The sequence below is a fragment of the Belonocnema kinseyi genome, chromosome 2 (genome assembly GCF_010883055.1).
Source record: "Belonocnema kinseyi isolate 2016_QV_RU_SX_M_011 chromosome 2, B_treatae_v1, whole genome shotgun sequence".
NCBI classification, from domain to species: Eukaryota; Metazoa; Arthropoda; class Insecta; order Hymenoptera; family Cynipidae; genus Belonocnema; species Belonocnema kinseyi.
Window position 1 is genome coordinate 81,028,007 of NC_046658.1, and position 19,162 is coordinate 81,047,168.

The window sequence follows — 19,162 nt, forward strand, 5'->3', positions numbered from 1 at the left end:
CTGAAAAATCTCTATCCCATCCACACACTACTCCTTTCCCCTGCCGAGTGAGTCACGCCTACCCCGAAAGGGAAATGGCTTAATGGTGTAATAATAATAAACGAATAATGAAATAAATTAATCATACTAAAAACACCATTAATTATTTCTTAAACTTCTGTCTAAAGTCCATGAACTTAAATAATAAATCAAACAAATTTTTATCTTGATACTTAAAATTCAGTGCATATTTAACATAATAATACTTCGCATACAAGATACTTTCCTGAGATTACTAAAAATTATAAGTGCAAAGAAGTTAAATTTAAATCGCTCAAATCCAACATATAAATGTTACTTTAACCAATGAAACAACATTGTTATTTAATTTTATATTACAATTTTGATTGATCATTCAACTATATGGTTAAAAATATAATTAGTTTGTTGAAATATCGTCTCTTTTGATTGAAAGTTCAACTATTTGGTTGAAAATGATTCGTCCTTCTGGATGGAAAATTCCATCCTTTTACATGAAAATTAATCTTTTTTTTGTTTTTGAAAATTAACTTTTCGTCTCGAAAATTTGATGATTTGATTAAAGGTGCAACTATTTTGTGTAAAGTTCAGTTATAAATTCAACTGTTTGTTTAAAAATTAATTTCTTTTAGGATCCAAATATTTGGTTAAAAATTTATCGTTTTGCTGAAATAGTTGAATTTTTGAACAAAAAATTATTTTTTACTATAAAAAATTACTATAAAAACTATCACTAAGGAATTTTCAATTGGATTAAGTTACATTTTCAAAGAAAGTGATGAATTTTCTAATAAAATTAAAATATTTAACTGAAATAGTTGAATTTTAAATCAGAATGATGAATTTTTAGCTGAAATGACAAATCTTTAACTAGAAAAATTGAATTTTGTACCGAAAAGATCAATTTTCAACCAAGATAGCAGTTACATTTACAGTTTAAAAAATATACTTTTTAAAGAAATTTTTAATCAAACAGCTCATTTTTCAACCAAAGAAATGAATTTTTAATTGAAACGATGAATCGACAACAACAAAATTAATTTTTAACAAAAGTGTTTAACCTTTAATCAAATAATTTTATTTCCAAATAATAAGATGAATTTTTAATAAAAATGATTAATATTTAACTGGAATACTTGAATTTTTAAACAAAAGATTAAGTTTTAAAGAAAAACATAATTTTCTAAAATACAAAAATCGATTTTTTAACAAAATACGCGGATTTTCGATTAAATAGTTGAATCATCAATTAAAAAAGACAAATTTTCATCCAAAATATTAAATTTTGAACTATAAAGGATCAATTTTAATTAAAAATGGAACAGTTACATTTTCAGTTAGAGAAATTCATTTTCTACCAAACTGATAAATTTTGAACTAAAATAATGAATCTTCTGTGTAATAGTGACTTTTACGCCAAAGAGATGAATTTTTTACAAAAAAGACGAAATTTACACAAATTACATAGATTTTTAAACAAATAGTTTAATTTTCACATACAAAATATCAATTTTCAACTAAATAGTTGAATTTTCACTCAAAAAGAAAAAGTGAATTGAATATTGAACCAGCACAATTAATTTTTAACAGGAGAGTTTAACTTCTAACCAAGTAGTAGAATTTATAACTAAAAAAAGATGAATTCGCAACGAACAATGTAAAAACCGCCCTGTCTTAAAATAAAAAAAGATTATTTTCTGACACTCCCTGTTCCGATTTAGATAAATGCGGAAGGAGTAAGCAAATGAAACGTGATAAATCCATTTTTTGAAAAGATTGAGAGAATGATTGTTTCTGTATGTTTGGTCTATCATTAATTCAATTATTTAAATTAAATCAGCGAAAAAAGCTCATAGAGCAAAGACTTTGCAGGATGTTTTTATTATAATAGAAAAAATTTAAATTCTTTCTCTCATGAAGTATTCTCATGAAAATATATTTTAAAATGTTCAAAGTCAAACTCAACGTTACATTCTTTAAATCGCATAATAAGCTCTCTTTTTAATTTAAAGAAAGAAAGCGGTCATTTTTGAGTTTTCACTAAAGTCAGATATCTGAAAAATATTAGTTTTTCTATGATTTTAAGGATCAAAATATTATAACCGATCTCATTTCAAATAAAAAACATGATTTTTATGAAAAATCTTAAAATGTACATACAAAAAAACATTAATTTTAATCATTGTTTTTGCAATTTAATTTTTTCTGACCGTCGCTTTTTACCAATTTTTGAAAAATAATTGCATTTTAATAACTGAAGGATTATTTTTTCAGGAAAACAGTACTAACTAATATCAACAAAAATAACTTCTCTTAAACAATCATAAATTATAATTCAATTAGAGTAAACTGAGATAATCTGAAACTCTTAATATCTATAAACCGTGAAATAATAAATAAACCAGTAACATAATAAACACACTCACATGCACTAGAACTGTCGATAAAGTAGAAATCACTTTTCTACACTAACAGAAATTACAAATAATGAAAACTTGAATTTTTCTACGATCTGAAATAAATTTCGAGTTTATAAATTAAATTCCCGGTCAAAACGCCACCCTGCCTATGTATGTTAGTCTTATTTAAAAGAATCTATTCTCCTATATTAATTTTAAAAATAACCCTATTTTCCCTGTTTTGAGAACACTTTGGGCTGTTGTTTCTAAAAAGTATTTTTATTCGTATGACCGAAAAAAATTCTAAAAACCTGATTCTAAAAAATTCTAAAATCTAAATTCTAAAAAAGTGTGTATACTTAAAGGTTGTGAAATTGATACCTTATCATTTTGCATATTCTATCAAGATTAGAAGGTTTCCATTATAGAACACGTTCATTATCAAACAACTAAATAAAATGTTTTTGAAGTTTTTTTTTTCAAATACCGAGAAACATTTTTGCGAACCGGGAAGAAAACGGGCATTTTTCCGGCGAGAAAATCGGCTTAATGATCGGATTAATGATTTTAAAAAATACCTTTTCGATCCGCCATGGAATCGAAGAAACACCAAGGGGCTTCGGATCCAGGACCACATTTAACAAATGAAACGTAGTGAGATGTTTCGATGCAAACCACAGCAAAAAGTTCCAGGTATAATCGAGGGACGGAACAATGTTCTTGCAGAACGGCATAATCTATTGGAATTGTAAGCTTCTTCGGTTTATGATTGGCTCTTCTTTCATGAAGGTGAACCTAAAGGTTGTTATTAAACATGTTATTATAATAATTTCGTTTTTTACCTAAAATCTATATTTTAAATTGAATGAAACCATGATTAGGTGCGGCGGAGCCTTTTTTTCTAGAGAGAGAGAGAGAGAGAGAGAGAGAGAGAGAGAGAGAGAGGGGAGGGGGGGGTATAGACTTACAATATTGAATGGTGTAAATTGGGCATAGTATAATGATATTATAATATGTAAAAATTGAACATAAATAATGAATAACGAATACATGTTTAAAATCCATATTGTCAAAGATTGCAATGATTACCCAAAAATTTCGCAAACTTTTCGGATAGATTCAAAATTTTATATTTAATAAAGATTGCAATAATTTTTCAAAAAATTCGAATAGCTTTGAAATATTTCAGAATTTAATTATTTCACAAAAATTTACGATAATTTGAGATAGATTTAAAAGATTTCACAATGACTTATGTTATTTCAAAAATATTTCAGATACATTTTAAAGAGTGAACAAAGATTTCAATGATTTCCTAGTAATTTCACAATGATTTAAAATATTTCGCAAAGATTTTCATAGTATTCGCAAATATTTGACAAAGATTTCAATCTTTTCCCAAGGATTTCAAAGATTTCACAAAACTTCTATTCTTTCACAAAAATTGAACATAGATTTCAAAGTTTTTGGATATATTTAACAGACTTCGCAAAGACTTTAATAATTTCTCAAATATTTCACAAATTTCGATAATTTCACAAAAAATAACGAATATTTCAAAGATTTTTACAGAATTTCTCAAGATTTCACAGAGATTTACAAAATTGCAATAATTTCCCAAAGATTTCACAAATATTTAAAATATTTCTCAAAGATTTTTAGAGTATTCGTAAATATTTTACAAAGATTTCAATGATTTCCCAAGGATTTCAAAGGTTTCACAAAACTTCTATTCTTTCTCAAAGGTTTCGGATATGTTTAACAGACTGCACAATAAATTTCACCATTTCTCAAATATTTCACAAAGATTAAAATAATTTCGCAAACATTACCAAATATTTAGAAGATTTTTACAGAACTCCAAAAGATTTAAAAGATTGCAATGATTTCACAAAGATTAAAAATATTTCGCAAATATTTTACAAAGATTGCAAAGATTTCCCAAAACTTCTATTATTTCTCAAAAGTTTCGGATATATTAAATAGACTGCACAATGATTTTAACCATTTCTCAAATATTTCACACAGATTTCAATAATTTCGCAAACATTACCAAATATATTAAAAATATTTCAAAGATTTTTACAGAATTCCTAAAGATTTCACAAAGATTAAAAATATTTCGCAAAGATTTTAAAAACATTCGCAGATATTTTACCAAGATTTCAATGATTTCCCAAGGATTTCAAAGATTTCACAAAACTTCTAATCTTTCACAAAGATTGAACAAAGATTTCAAAGTTTTCGGATATATTTAACAGACTTCGCAAGGACTTTAATCATTTCTCAAATATTTCACAAATTTCGATATTTTCACAAAAATAACGAATATTTCAAAGAATTTTACAGAATTTCCGAAGATTTCACAAAGATTTAAAAGATTTCAATGATTTCCGAAAGATTTCACAAAGATTAAAAATATTTCTCAAAGATTTTTAGAGTATTCGCAAATATTTTACAAAGATTTCAATGGTTTCCCAAGAATTTCAAAGGTTTCACAAAACGTCTATTTTCTCTCAAAGGCTTCGGATATATTTAATAGACTTCACAATGACTTTAACAATTTCTGAAATATTTCACAAAGATTTCAATAATTTCGAAAACATTACTAAATATCTTAAAAATATTTGGAAGATTTTTACAGAATTTCCAAATGTTTCACAAAGATTTAAAAGATTGCAATGATTTCACAAGGATTAAAAATATTTCGCAAATATTTTACAAAGATTTCCCAAGGATTTCAAAGATTTCACAAAACTTCTATTCGTTCTCAAAGGTTTCGGATATATTTAATAGTCTGTACAATGACTTTAACTGTTTCTCAAATATTTCACAAAGATTTCAATAATTTCGCAAACATTACCAAATATCTTAAAAATATTTCAAAGACTTTTACAGAATTCCAAAAGATTTCAATAGAATAAAAAGATTACAATGATTTAACAATGATTTTTAGAGTATTCGCAAATATTTAGTAGAGATTGCAATGATTTCCCTAGGATTTCAAAGATTTCACAAAACTGATTTTCTTTCACAAAGATTGAACAAAGATTTCAAATGTTTCGGATATATTTAATGGACTTCACAAGGACTTTAATTATTTCTCAAATATTTTACAAATTTCAATAATTTCACAAACATTACCGAATATTTCAAAGAATTTCCAAAGATTTCACAAAGATTTAAAAGATGGGAATGATTTCCGAAAGATTTCTCAGAGATTAAAAATATTTCGCAAAATTTTTTAAAGTATTCGCAAATATTTTACAAAAATTTCAATGATTTCCCAAGGATTTCAAAGATTTCACAAAATTTCTATTCTTTTACCAAGATTAAACAAAGATTTTAAAGATTTCAGATATATTTAAAGGAATATTTCAAATTTTTTTTACAGAATTTCCAAAGATTTATGAGATTGCAACGACTTTCGAAAGATTTTACAAAGATTTATATAATTTTACAAATGTTACCAAATATTTTCCAAACATTGTAAAAAATTGCAATGATTTTCCGAAGATTTCATAGAGAATTCACAAAAATTTCAAATATTTTCCAAAAGTTCTCAGATAAATGTCAAAGATTGCACAAAGATTTCAATGATTTCCCAAAGATTTCAATAATTTCACAAATCTTACCAAATATGTCAAATATGAACTGAACTCATTTCAGAAAGATTTCTATTATTTCACAAAGATTTTAGATAGATTACAAATAGATAAAGATTGCAATGACTTTCCAAAGATTTTTAAAAGATTTAAATAACTTCACAAGTATTGTCAAACATTTCGATAATTTCCAAAGGGTTCACAAAGATTTGACAAACGTTGCAATTATATCTCAAATATTTTACAAAGATTTTAAATATTTTGCCAAGATTTCGGATATATTGCAAAAATTTCAGAAAGACTTCTATTTATTTCACAAAGATTTTAGATAGATTGCAAAGATCGAACAAAGCAAGAAAAATTGAAAGATTTCCAGATCCGACGAATTAAATCATTCGAGTTCAGAGGGGGGCAAATCAATACGTTACCCCTCCCCCCGGACGATTTCTAGGGGGGGGGCATTGCCTCTTGTGCCCCTTAAGTCTCCGCTGCTGCTGACCGTAATTACCTTTTCAAGACAAGCCGTGCAGAAAGCTATGCTTTCCAGACCCTCTCCACATTCACCATAACATTGTTTGCACTCATAGACTGCCAAATTAGAACAAACTGTACACTGCCTTGGAGCTGCAATAAGAATTTCAGTATCAACGTTACATGATCGCATTGGTTCTGTAGTTCAATTTTAGATAAAAACGCGGATTTTTTTCTCGGGAAAAAAACCTTTCTTTTTTACTCATTTTTGTGCTCAAATATTTTTTTGCTATTTTTGAAAAATCTCTTGAATAATAGCTCTTCCTACACATAAAAATATAACAAAAAAATATTCAAGAAGACCAGAAATGGAAGAATAGATAAAAAGCAGAATTGAAAAATTCTCATGTTTGATCTTTTTCAATGTATTTTTATCACTAGATAGATGTTTGATGTTTCATTAACATGCATTTTTTTATAGTGTAATCTAGAAAGAAATCATGTTTAAAACACAAAAATGACTAAAAAGCCGATTTTTTCTGTTTTTGCCCTCTTTGACGTTTACTTTTGTTTCTAATATATTTTTATCAGTTGAAGGCTCTCAAACGATCAAAGCATTTTTTACTATTAGCCAAAAAAAGATTATATTTGAAGCAAATAAAAATTTTTTAAAATTATTTTTTAAAAAAGTATGAAGATAACAATGTTCTTAAATATGCAGTTGGCTAACATATGAAACCAAGCAATATAAAAATCAATTCCAAATAAATTATACGTTATCAGAAGGCCCTAATGTACGATACTTTTTTGCATATTATTTTCGATTTTCACAATTATGTTCTTACATTCACAATTAACATACATTGGCGAATATGCCGTTTTACGTATTTTATAGCATATTTCAAAAGTATTAAAAATTCATTTCCTCCATTAAAAGTTCATTATTGCTGGTTGAAAAGACTACTATGTATTACATTTTTAGTTGAAAATTCGTCTTCTTTGGATGAATTCAACTTTGTGAATTTTAATTTAAAATTTAACTACTTGGTTAAAGGTTTAACTACTTTGTTCAAAATTCAATTTTTTGGTTGAAGATTCATAGTTCAGTTGAACATTCTTATTTTTAGTTAAAAATATAACTATTTTATTGAGACTTGTGTCTTTTTGGGTTGAAAATTCAACTATTTAATGTAAAAAAATTCATCTTTATGGCTTGATAATTCAACAATTTGGATGAATAATTAACTATTTTGTTGCAGTTTTTTTTATTAATGCAACTGTTTTTATCTTAAATTAAATCTTTTTCGAACGAAATAAATAAAATATTACATTTTTCGTTGAGAATTCATCTTATTTGGTTGAAAATTAATTTTTTTGGTTGAAGATTCATCCATTTAGTTGAAAATTTACCCCTTTGATTTAAAGCATAATTTTTTTGTATAAAATTCGCCATTTTGGCTTGAGAATTCAACAATTTGGTTGAAAAGTAGTTTTTTTTATGAATGTAATTGTTTTTTGTTCGAAAATACATTTTTTTTTAATTTAAATATCAAAACTATTACATTTTTCTCAAAGAGTTTATATTTTTGGTTATAAATCAATATTTTCAGTTTGAAAATTCAACTGTTTTTTAGAAAATTTGCCTTTTTGGCTTGAGAATTCAACAATTTGGTTGAAAAATCGTATTTTATTAATGTAACTGCTTTTTATTCGAAATTAAATATTTTTTGATTGCAATATCAAAACTAAAACATTTTTCTCAACGAAATCGTATTTTGGTTGAAAATTAATATTTTCGGTTTGAAAATTCAACTGTTTTGTAGAAAATTGATCTTTTTGGATTGATAATTCAAAAATTCGGTTGAAAAGTCGTTTTTTATGAATATAACTTTTTTTTATTCGAAATTAAATATTTTTCGATTAAAATTTAAAAACTATTACATTTTTCTCAAAGAATTCATTTTTTTGGTTGAAAATCAATATTTTCGGTTTCAAAAATCAACTGCTTTTTAGAAAATTTGTCTTTTTGGCTTGGACATTTAACAATTCGGTTGAAAAGTAGTTTTTTTATGAATTTAAGGCAGTATTCTACTTTGAATGCTTGAAAAAAGTTATTTTTGTGAATTTTTTTGTAGTAAAATTAAATATATTGATGTAGTGCTTGTGAAGCAAAACAAACATTTTCTAAATCTATTTAAAAAATTTATAATTTATTTTACACACTTTTTACGCGCAAAAACTGCAGTTAAAGTCAACTCCTCGAAAAGTTGGAAGGTGTGCGGTGTTAATAAAATGTCGATAACGATTGACCGAAAACCGAAAAATCAGATAGTTTTAGATTCAGTGTAACTGCAGCAAACCATGGAACTATAATTTTTAATATACATGAGAAAATAACAAAATGGCGGAATAAAACAAAAAAAAAGGACAAAAAAACGTCATTTTTTTCGCTGTTTTTTGGCCAAAAAAATGTAGTTTAAATGAAAATGTTTGTATAATTTTAGTATCATGGGTTGATATAAGTGTACAAAATATGTGCTCAAAATTTCATAAAAATTGGTTTAATAGTTTTTGAGATTTCGTTAACACGGTGTTTAAAAACGTCGTTTTGATAAAAACGCGATTAAAGTACGGCGCGCGCCTTATTAGCTCGCTCAAGTAGATATGATCCAAGGATGGAAAAGTATAGTTAGAATGCTCGAAACGTCTTAAAATTTTAGTCTGGTATTCTTACATACATATACTTTAAAAAAATGTAAAAAAAATTTTTTTGTTAAGTTCCTAAATAGAATACTGCCTTAACTGTTTTTTATTCAAAATCAAATATTTTTTGATTAAAATATTAAAACTATTACATGTTTCTGAAAGAATTCATATTTTTGGTTAAAAAATTCAAATGTTTTTTAGAAAATTTGTCTTTTTGGCTTGAGAATTCGACAATTCGGTTAAAAAGTATTTTTTAAATGAATGAAACTGTTTCTTATTCGAAATTAAATATTTTTTTACTTAAATATCAAAACTATTACATTTTTCTCAAAGAATTCATATGTTTTGTTGAAAATTAATATTTTCGGTTTGAAAATTCAACTGTTTTTTAAAAAATTTGTCTTTTTGGCTTGAGAATTCAAGAATTCGGTTGAAAGGTTTTTTTATGAATATAACTGTTTTTTATTTCTTTATTTATGTTTTTTATTTATTAATTAAGTTGAACTGATTAGTTCAAAGTTTATTTTTGCTGGTGAATTATTTGGTTGTTGTTGAAAATCTAACTATTTTATTGAAACTTTGTCTTTTTGTGTTAAAAATTAAATTATTTTGAGTTAAAAATGTAACTCTTTTGTAGAAAATTTATTTTTATGGTTTGACAATTCTACAATTTGTTTCAAAACTAAACTATTTTGTTGGAAAGTCGTCATTTTTTGATCAATGCAACTATTTTCTATTTGAAATTAAATATTTTTCAGTTGAAATATCCAAAACTATTACATATTTTTTTGGGAATTCATCTTTTTTTGTTTTTTCTTAAAAACTCAACTATTTGTTTCAAAGTTTGTTTGAAGGTTGATTATTTCAGTTGAAAATGAATCTCTTTGGTTGAAAATTAATTTTCGTTTTAACAATGCCAAATTTTTACTTGACATATTAGGAATTCGAAGAGCTTCAATTTGAATTTAATATTAGTATATGATTTATTTTCTATCGATGCCCTATATCTACCGAATTAGCAAATAAATATTTCAGGGATTATTTTTAAATTTTAGGTGTTTTCAAGGGATTTTTCAAATTTAACGAAGAAAAAAGTGACGGACTGAGCTTTCTGTTATTAAAAAACCTTGCTTAAAATTTCCGGCGTCAAGAACCATTAAACCTCTAAAAAAATACTCACAATCTTCTATTATATCCGTGACGTCCAGCAACAACGTAGGCTGAATTTTCTGGTACATCTTAAAAGATTTTCCAAATCGAGGCATTTGTATAATCAGACATGAAGGAACTTCCTTTAGCCTAATATTACTCGTCAGGAAACTCTGTTCCAACAACTGTTGTACTGTAGGCAAATTCAGCTGTTCGTCTTTCTCCACAAACAGTTGATAGTGATACGCCTCGTGATCAGAACTCAGTTTCAAGAATGGCTCTGCATTTAGAATCTGTGCTACTAAAGACGTCAAAAATTCTTCTGGATCTGAAAAGTAATATTCATAAAATTGAAATGAACACTTCAAATTATTATTTTTGGTTGTACAAAATTTAACTTTCAGTTGCGCTTTCAAGTACCTTTCTCTTCGCTTGTAAGTCCAGAAATGGACGATAATTTTTCCAGTAAAGTTCTAAGTTTCATGACACGATCAGCTCGCACGTAAAAATTCTTTCTGAGTGGGTTTACAATTTCCTCGCGAAGCACTCTTTGCACCTCTTCATATTGAGGACAGTCTTCTTCATGTGGCGGCCTAGAAGATAAATAATTTAAACAAAACGATAGAAAAATGCATTTAAAAACAGTTGTATGGAATGCAGTAATTTCCTAAACTTGCTAGAACTAGAAACTAGAGATGATTGATTAAACCAGGGTGTCTAGCGTTTCTTAAAAAAAACCTGCAAGACTTTTTCAGGTTTTGCAGGGTACAAAATAAACACCACCAGTTACGGTTTTTTACTGCAAAAAAATACTTTTCACGAAACAGTAGAAGCTGTAGACCTGGTGAAAATAATTTTAAAAGTTTCACAAGGGAATTCTCTCATATACCCCTAAACCACGATTTTGTGATCAAAACTCTGGTTTTGGGTGATTTATCATTTTATCACAGTGAAAAATCCCGAACCTACAAACGAAAATATTTGGAAATATCTCATATTTTCCCGATTTCTTTAACTTTAACAATAATTTAATGGAACTTTTTAAGATCCAATAATCTTTTTCTATTGATATGATGGAAGTGATTTCAATTCTATAATGAGAATTTCTTGACTAGAATTGTTTAAAATTTGACTGAGTTAACAAATTTTAAGGTAATTTAGTAACTGAATGTCCCTGACTTTTCCCTGATATATTTTTTTTATTTTCTCAGACCATTAATATTCAAAGACCCGAACTTTAATTTCGTAACATTTTTAACATAAAATCTGCTATAAATGAAATAAAAGTATTAAAAAAAAAATTTATTTCAATAAAAAATGATTTTTTTAGAATAAGAGATGAATTTTTAACCTAATTATCGAATTTTCAAGTAAAAAAGATTAAACTTCAACCAAAAACAGTGGCATTTTCAACACAAAAAGTTAAAATTTCAACAAAAAGATGATTTCATTACAAAAAATATAATATGTGATATTAAAGAACAGTAATTTCAACAAAATAGTTCAATTTTCAACCAAATAGTTGAATTTTTGAAGTATGTAAATTAATTCTCAAATAAAACGTCAAATTTTCAACCTAAAAGAGTAATTTTTTACTTAGAAAGGGAATTTTTATACTAAATAAATGAATGTTTAATTTTTTTTAAATCAACCAAATAGTTAAATTCTTAATCAGAGATGAATTTCAAACAAGATAGATTATTTTAAACCAAGCAGTTGCAGTTTTAAACAAAAAAAGACATTTAAACCGAAAATATTAGTTTTATACCAATAAAGCCGAATTTTCAATTTAAACAAATCAATATTTAATAAAAAATGGAATATTTACATTTTCAGTTAAATTTTAATTTTTTAACAATAAAAAACGATTAGTTACCATCAAAGTAGTTAAACTTTCATCAAATAAAATGAATTTAAAAAATATGAATCTTTAACTTGAATAGTTAATTTTTTAATGAAAAAAATTAATTGTTACCTAAACAAGAAAAAAATATCAACTAAAAGGATGAATCTCCAACAAAAATCTGATTTTTACCGAGTGGTTCAACCTTTAACCAAGTAATTGAATGTTCTACTAAAAATATTAATTTTTCAACAAATAATGTACTAGTTGATCTTTAAACCAAAAATATTTTAATTTTTATTTTAAAAAAACAGTTAAATTAATTTTAAAAAGACGACTTTTAACAAAGTAAAGGCGTGTTCAAATAAATCTTTGAATTTTTAACTAAAAGAGATAAGTTTTCACGAAAAAAAATGGCTTACAAAATAATGAAATTTTCAACCAAATAGTTGAATTTTTTACCTATATAAATTAATTCTTAAACAAAACGACAAATTTTCAGCCTAAAAGACTAATTTTTTACTTAGAGAGGAAAATAAATAAATTTTCAACTTAAAAAAAAATCAACAAAATAGTTAAATTTTAAACACAGATGAATTTTAAAAAAGATAGATTCTTCTAAACCAAGCAGTTGCAGTTTTAAACAAAAGAATACATTTCCACCGAAAATATTAGTTTTCTACCAATAAAGTCAAATTTTCAGCTAAAAAATATTAGTTTGTAATCAAAGATGAAAAAGTTACATTCTCGAGTAAAAAATTAATTTGAAACAAAAAAGAAACGAATTTTCAACAGAATAGTTAAATTTTTAACCAAACAAATCTACCTTGAACGAAAAAATAAATTTAAAAAAAAGTATTTCAACTTTCACACAAGTAGTTAAATTTTCAATTTAAACAAATCAATATTCAACAAAAAATGGAATATTTACATTCTAAGTAAAATGTTGATTTAAAAAAAAAAAATAAGAGTTTTCATCAAAATAGTTAAACTTTCATCAAATCCGATAAATTAAAAAAATATGAATCTTTAACCTGAATAGTTAAATTTTTAATGACAAAAAAATGAATGGTTAATTAAAGAAGAAAAAAGTATCAACTAAAAGGATGAATCTCCAACAAAAAATCTGATTTTTACCGAGTGGTTCAACCTTTAACCAAATAATTTAATGTTCTATTAAAAATATTAATTTTTAAACAAATAATGTACTAGTTGATCTTTAAACCAAAAAGATTTTAATTTTTATTAAAAAACAGTTAAATTAATTTAAAAAAGACGACTTTTAACAAAGTAAAGGAATGTTAAAATAAATCGTTGAATTTTTAACTAAGAGGTAAACTTTCACGAAAAAAATTGCCTATAAAATAATTAAATTTTCAACCAAAAAGATGAATTTTCAACAACAAAAAAAACTTTATCTTAAACTAAATAGTTACAAATATAATCAAAAATATGCATCATCTACCAATAAATCCGAAGTTTTAACTAAGAAAGATTAATCTTCAGCAAAAAATGTAAAAGTTACATTTTCGAGTAAAAACTGAATTAAAAAAAAAAGAATTAAAAAAAGGCTAAATTTATAACCAAAGAAAGGAGCGTTCAACAAATAAATAAATGTTTAACGAAGTTATTTAACTTATATAAAAGTAGTTTAATCTTTAATTTAAAGAAATCAATTTGTAATAAAAATAGAGCAGTTTAATTTTAGGGTTAAAAAAGTTAATTTTCCCTGGCCATTAATATTCAAAGATCATAATTTTAATCTTGCAAGATTTTTTTTCTATAAACGGAATAAAAAAATTTTCCAAGATTTTTTTCACAATCCCCAAATTTTCCTGACTTTTCCTGATTTTCAGGTTTTTTCTGACCTACGGCCACTCTGCACAATTAATTCTGCATAACTCAGTCAAATTTCACACAATTCTAATCAAGAAAAGTTCATTAAACGCGTAAGGGAGCTTACTTTCAATAAATTATCAATGAAACACTATTATATTATTATAAATGTAATTAAATTGCAGATAAAGTTGAAAAATGGGGAATGAATGAGAAACTTTGAAATATTTTCGATTATAGCTTCCTGATTTTTTGCCGTGATAAAATGAACAATCTATTGTTAACAGGGTGTGATTTTTACTTTCAAACCAAATAAAAAAAATGAAAATCAAATTAAAAGTGGCAGTGTTGTGAATTATTATATACATGCATCTATCAAAAACCGGTTCAGAAGTATTTTTTCGTTCAGCATAGAAAAAGGGGAATACAAATTCCAGGATCATGAGCAAAATTCTAGGTTTTTTTGTTTCAAATTTTCAAGGATTGCCAGGACGCTAGACACTCTGATTAAACGTGGGAGTATATTACCTGAATAAAAGATTGTCAAACACACTGGTAAACGTAAACATGCTGAAGAGAGTAGCGTCTAGGTAGCAGGAATTGTGATGACCTTGTATTCCACGATTTTTTCCACAAATTTTCTCTAAATCACCCTTGACAGAAATAGGTCGCACTATTCCAACAACCACAGAGCTCTCCATATTACCGAAATTATTGTCCAAATTTATTTTTAATTTATGGCTGTCGATCTGTGAATTAAATTCGCATTGCAATATACTTTTTAATAAAATCAAAATTTCTAATATTAACTAACTTATTATCAAAATTAAGAAGTTTAGACTTGTCTAATTCAACACAAGATTTTTAATATACGATATTTTTTAATAAAATTCTTTTCTCTAGAGTATAGATAAGACAGGAAAGATGAAAATATTGTTTTATAAAAACTGAGGTATAGACTTACAGGAGTTTCGGACTGATGGCATTTTTTTATGTCTGTGAACATAGCTCTCTGTGGTTTACATTTAAAATATCTTATTTCTTTGTAAATTCCATCTGTTCCTAAATCATGTTCATTATCCTGAAATTTTTTTTATTAATAGTTATAGTTAAAAAATTGAAATAATTGTGAATACAGGTTTTAAAAAGAAAAACATTTTCACTGTGTAACAATTTAATTTAAAATGAGTAATTCTGTCTTAGATTAGAAATTAAAAAACCTGCTTGGAATTGCTCTTGAAGTCTGGCTTACAAGCTATAGTATTTGTATAATATTTGTGAAATCTTTTGAAATCTTTATGAAATCTTTGAAAAATCTGTGTGAATGCATTGAAAATATTTGTGAAATGTTTCAAAAACTTTGCAAAATATTTGAAATCTTTCTAAACTTTTAAATTCTTTTTTTAACCTTTGTGAAGTATTTGAAATCTTGAAAATTATTCTGAAGTATTTTGAAATATTTCGAGAACTTCTGAAATGTTTCAATAATTTTAAAATCTCAGAGAAATATTTAAATTTTTGGTGTAATCTGTTGAAACATTTGAAATACTTTTGAAATGTTTGTGAAATGTGGTAAAAAATTTTTAAACCTTTGTCGAACATTTGGAATGTTTTTAAAATCCTTGCTTTTTTATGTAATCTTTGTGAAATATTTGAAGTATATGAAATCTGTTGAAATACTTACACACCTTTATATATTTTTTTCAAATATTTATGAAATGTTTTGAAAACTTTTCAAATCTTTGTGAAATATTTGAAATCTTTCTAAAATCTTTGAATCCTTTTTGTGTAAACTTTGTGAAATATTTGAAAAATTAAAAATATTGGAAATATTTGAAATCTTTTTATTATTTATTAAAATGTTTGTGACTTCTTCTGAAATCTTTGTGAAATCTTTGAAATCATGTGTAATCTATTAGAATAATTGAAATTTTTGGTGATAGGATATGTGTAGGTTGATGAATGATTTGTGCAAGACTCACACTGAATCATTTGATGTTTTAACTCTTCAATGAGTAAATTCAACGCAATTTTAATCAAATTTATACTAAGGAAAAAATGGAAGTTAATTAAATACCTTAATCTGACTATGAATTTTAAGAGTGATATGCAGACACAGAATATATTTTAAATATATATATAGGCTAAAAGAAACCCGGCAATTGATGTAAAAACTGATAAGATTTCAATAAATATGAATATGGACTGCTTTTATCTTTCGAAATGTTTTGAAAACTTTTTAAATCTTCGTAAAATATTAGAAATCTTTTTAAAATTTTTGAATTCCTTTTTTTTCAATGTTTGTGAAATATTTCGGTGGTAAGTAAGAAGCAGCTATAGAAAAGTGCTTTAAAAAATGGATATAGTTTCACGGCTGCAAAAAGTAGAAATAGAATATTGCCTGTAAAAAGTGGACAACGGTTCTTGGGCCGTAAGAAAGGCGAACAGAAAAACTTGGCAGTAAGAAGTGGACAAACGTCGCGTGTCGGTGAATCGGCTCTGTTACACGCTGCAAAGACAGGCCTCGTTCAAAGCCGAAAATGCACGAAGACGAACCCGACCTCGTCCGACTGGACGATTCATGGCAACGTTTTAAACGATTGATTTGCGATGAATTCTAAGAGAAAATTGAAAAGAGACCACAAAACATTTTTTATTGTTTCCTAAATTTTTTTAAAAGTGTGTAAAATATTTTCTAGACTTTTGCAATTTTTCCATATTAGATAATTTTAGAAAAGTTAAGGAAGATAATTATTTTAAAGCTTTCTTGTGCAATTTTGTTGCACATTTTTAAAAAATTTATGTTGGTTTAAATAATGTACTTTCAAATTTGAGTAAGTTTAAGAGACGTTCAGAAATTTTGAACGATTAAAAAATAATTAAAACTTGTAAAGATTTTTGAAGAATTTTGTAAGGTTGGACGAAAATTAAAAAAATTTAGGTTCCTAGGAATAATTTAGAAGATTTTCAGAAATGAAAAAATTTTTAAATGCAAAAAATATACTTTAGGAGCTGCAAACGAATCTCGAAAGGTTTCAAGAGCATGGTCAAATTTGCTTTAAATGCTTGCAAAAATTTAGAAGATTATAAGGCAATTTTGTAACATTTTGAATATTTCCAAAATTTGAAACAAATTTGAGTCAGTTAAAAATATTTTCAGGAATTTAAGACGAGTCAAACAGATAAGAAATATTAAGAAATTTGAAAACATTTCAGAAAATTTATTAAATATTTCTTTATTTCTCACAAAATTTCGTAAACATTTCTAAGCATCTTTTAAAAGAACTGGAATTCAACCTAATATTTTGTAATATTCTGTAAAATAAAACAATTTCTTTAAAATATCCTAGAATCTTTTCTGATACATCTGATATATTCAAGAATCTTTTTTCAATTTCCTTGAAAATCTTATAATAATTATATTTATATAAATTTAAAAAAACTGATAATACTTATTTTCTTGTTTTTCATTCTCAGAATTTAATTTCAACTCGAAATAAAGTGTTTGAAAACTTTCAACAAATAAATATTTTTTCGAAATTTCCATGTTATGTCATTATTAATACTATCATTTATTTTTATGGCAGTGAAAAACGTTTTAAATTTGGGAATTGCAAGTAGTACTTAGGTTAAGTAACTTCAATATTTGTATGACTACACAAATATTAAAAAAGCTTTTATTTTAACAAGTTGTTTGATTTATTTGCAGTGTTTTAGCAAGTGTTTTAGCATATTGTTGACACGCAGGGATACTTTTTAGGCCATTAGCGAGTAAATCCTTGGCACCTCCAAGAGCGCCGATGATAAGGACGATTAGTTTAACAGAATATTCCGCTTACAATCGTTGCAACTCCCTTATAAGGTCTCGATACCTCTCTTTCTTTTTATTCTTCTTGGCTATGATGTTTTTGTCAGCTGGTGCCGAAAATTCGATAACGAACATGGTTCGCTTCTCGAAGTCAAGAAGAACCATGTCAGGACTCGAGTGAGCAACAGAAACAACTGTCGAGAATATAAAGTTCCAGTATATGCGGCACTTCCCATTCTCGACAATTGACTTGATTTCCCTAGGAGCATTTAGAGGAGCGATATTAAGGTTAATGCCGTAAGAGTGACAGATATGGTAATAAAGCACTCTTAGTGCCGCATTATGCCTTTGAATGTAGGTCGTTCCTGCATGAGTTGGACAACTAGATAGTATGTGCGCTAAATGCTCGGGGTGTGCATAGCACGCCCTGCTAACGTTAGCTCACAAGACATTGACTGATCCTTCACATTTCTGTGGAAGATACCGTGCATCCTCTTATCGAGGTGCTGTTCACGAAAGTTTTTCTCTTGTGCTTTCTTAATCCGGGCTTTCAGGAGTGAGTGCTCGAGATAGCTAAGATTTGATGCATTTTGCTCACCCCTAATACTGAAGTTAAGTCCGAGTGTTTCAACAGCCTCCTCCGCTGCTTTGTACAAAAACGCTCCTTTGTCCACTTCTTTGTGATTCCTGACCATTTTAAGAAGAGGGTATCTTCCATTTGCAACTCTATGTGCTGTACCCAGAAGTCGCAGAACGGAAGACTTAAGATGCATGCTTTTGTTCATGTGCATAACCTTTCTTGTCCCGATATCAAGGGATCTGAGCTCGTTCTTCGTCCATGGAACTGCTCCAAATGAATAGAGTACTACCGGGACGGCAAGCATGTTCGTTGCAGATACTTTGTTCCTTACCGACAGTTCGGAAGACCAAATCTGCCGTATGAGACGTTTGTATCTGCTTCGGAGAGTATCCTTTATAGATGTCACATCCTGAATGCGTATAATGATGAATATGTATAAGTCTCTCCAGCGCAACGGTGTCGTATAGCGCTTCTATCAACGAGCTCAGGATCTTCAGGGATGCCATTAAGTTTTCCTCGCTTCAAATAAACCTTGGCGCATTTGTCTAACCCAAATTCCATTCCAATTTCCTTAGTATATCGTTCAACAACTCCTAGAGCTAGATGTAGTTGCTCCTTGTTTTTAGCATTCATCTTAAGATCATTCATGTAAAATACATGAGTGACCTGGTACTTTCGATCTGCAGGTTTGCCGCACAAGTACCCGTCGGAATGGCGTAGTGCTAGAGATAGTGGCAATAATGTAAG

The 19,162-nt window shown here is 26.9% G+C and overlaps 1 protein-coding gene across 1 annotated transcript in view; it reads right to left on the minus strand.

Annotated features, from left to right (window-relative positions):
- Window positions 1–19,162, minus strand: part of LOC117167706 (ubiquitin carboxyl-terminal hydrolase CYLD) — a 35,814-nt gene that overhangs the window by 4,420 nt on the left and 12,232 nt on the right. The window contains exons 5-10 of the mRNA XM_033352839.1: window positions 14,992–15,108; window positions 14,556–14,776; window positions 10,769–10,941; window positions 10,380–10,676; window positions 6,531–6,646; window positions 2,996–3,212 (exon numbers count right to left, since the gene is read on the minus strand). Coding sequence (XP_033208730.1) covers window positions 2,996–3,212; window positions 6,531–6,646; window positions 10,380–10,676; window positions 10,769–10,941; window positions 14,556–14,776; window positions 14,992–15,108 — 1,141 coding nt within the window. The remainder of the gene's footprint in view (window positions 1–2,995; window positions 3,213–6,530; window positions 6,647–10,379; window positions 10,677–10,768; window positions 10,942–14,555; window positions 14,777–14,991; window positions 15,109–19,162) is intronic.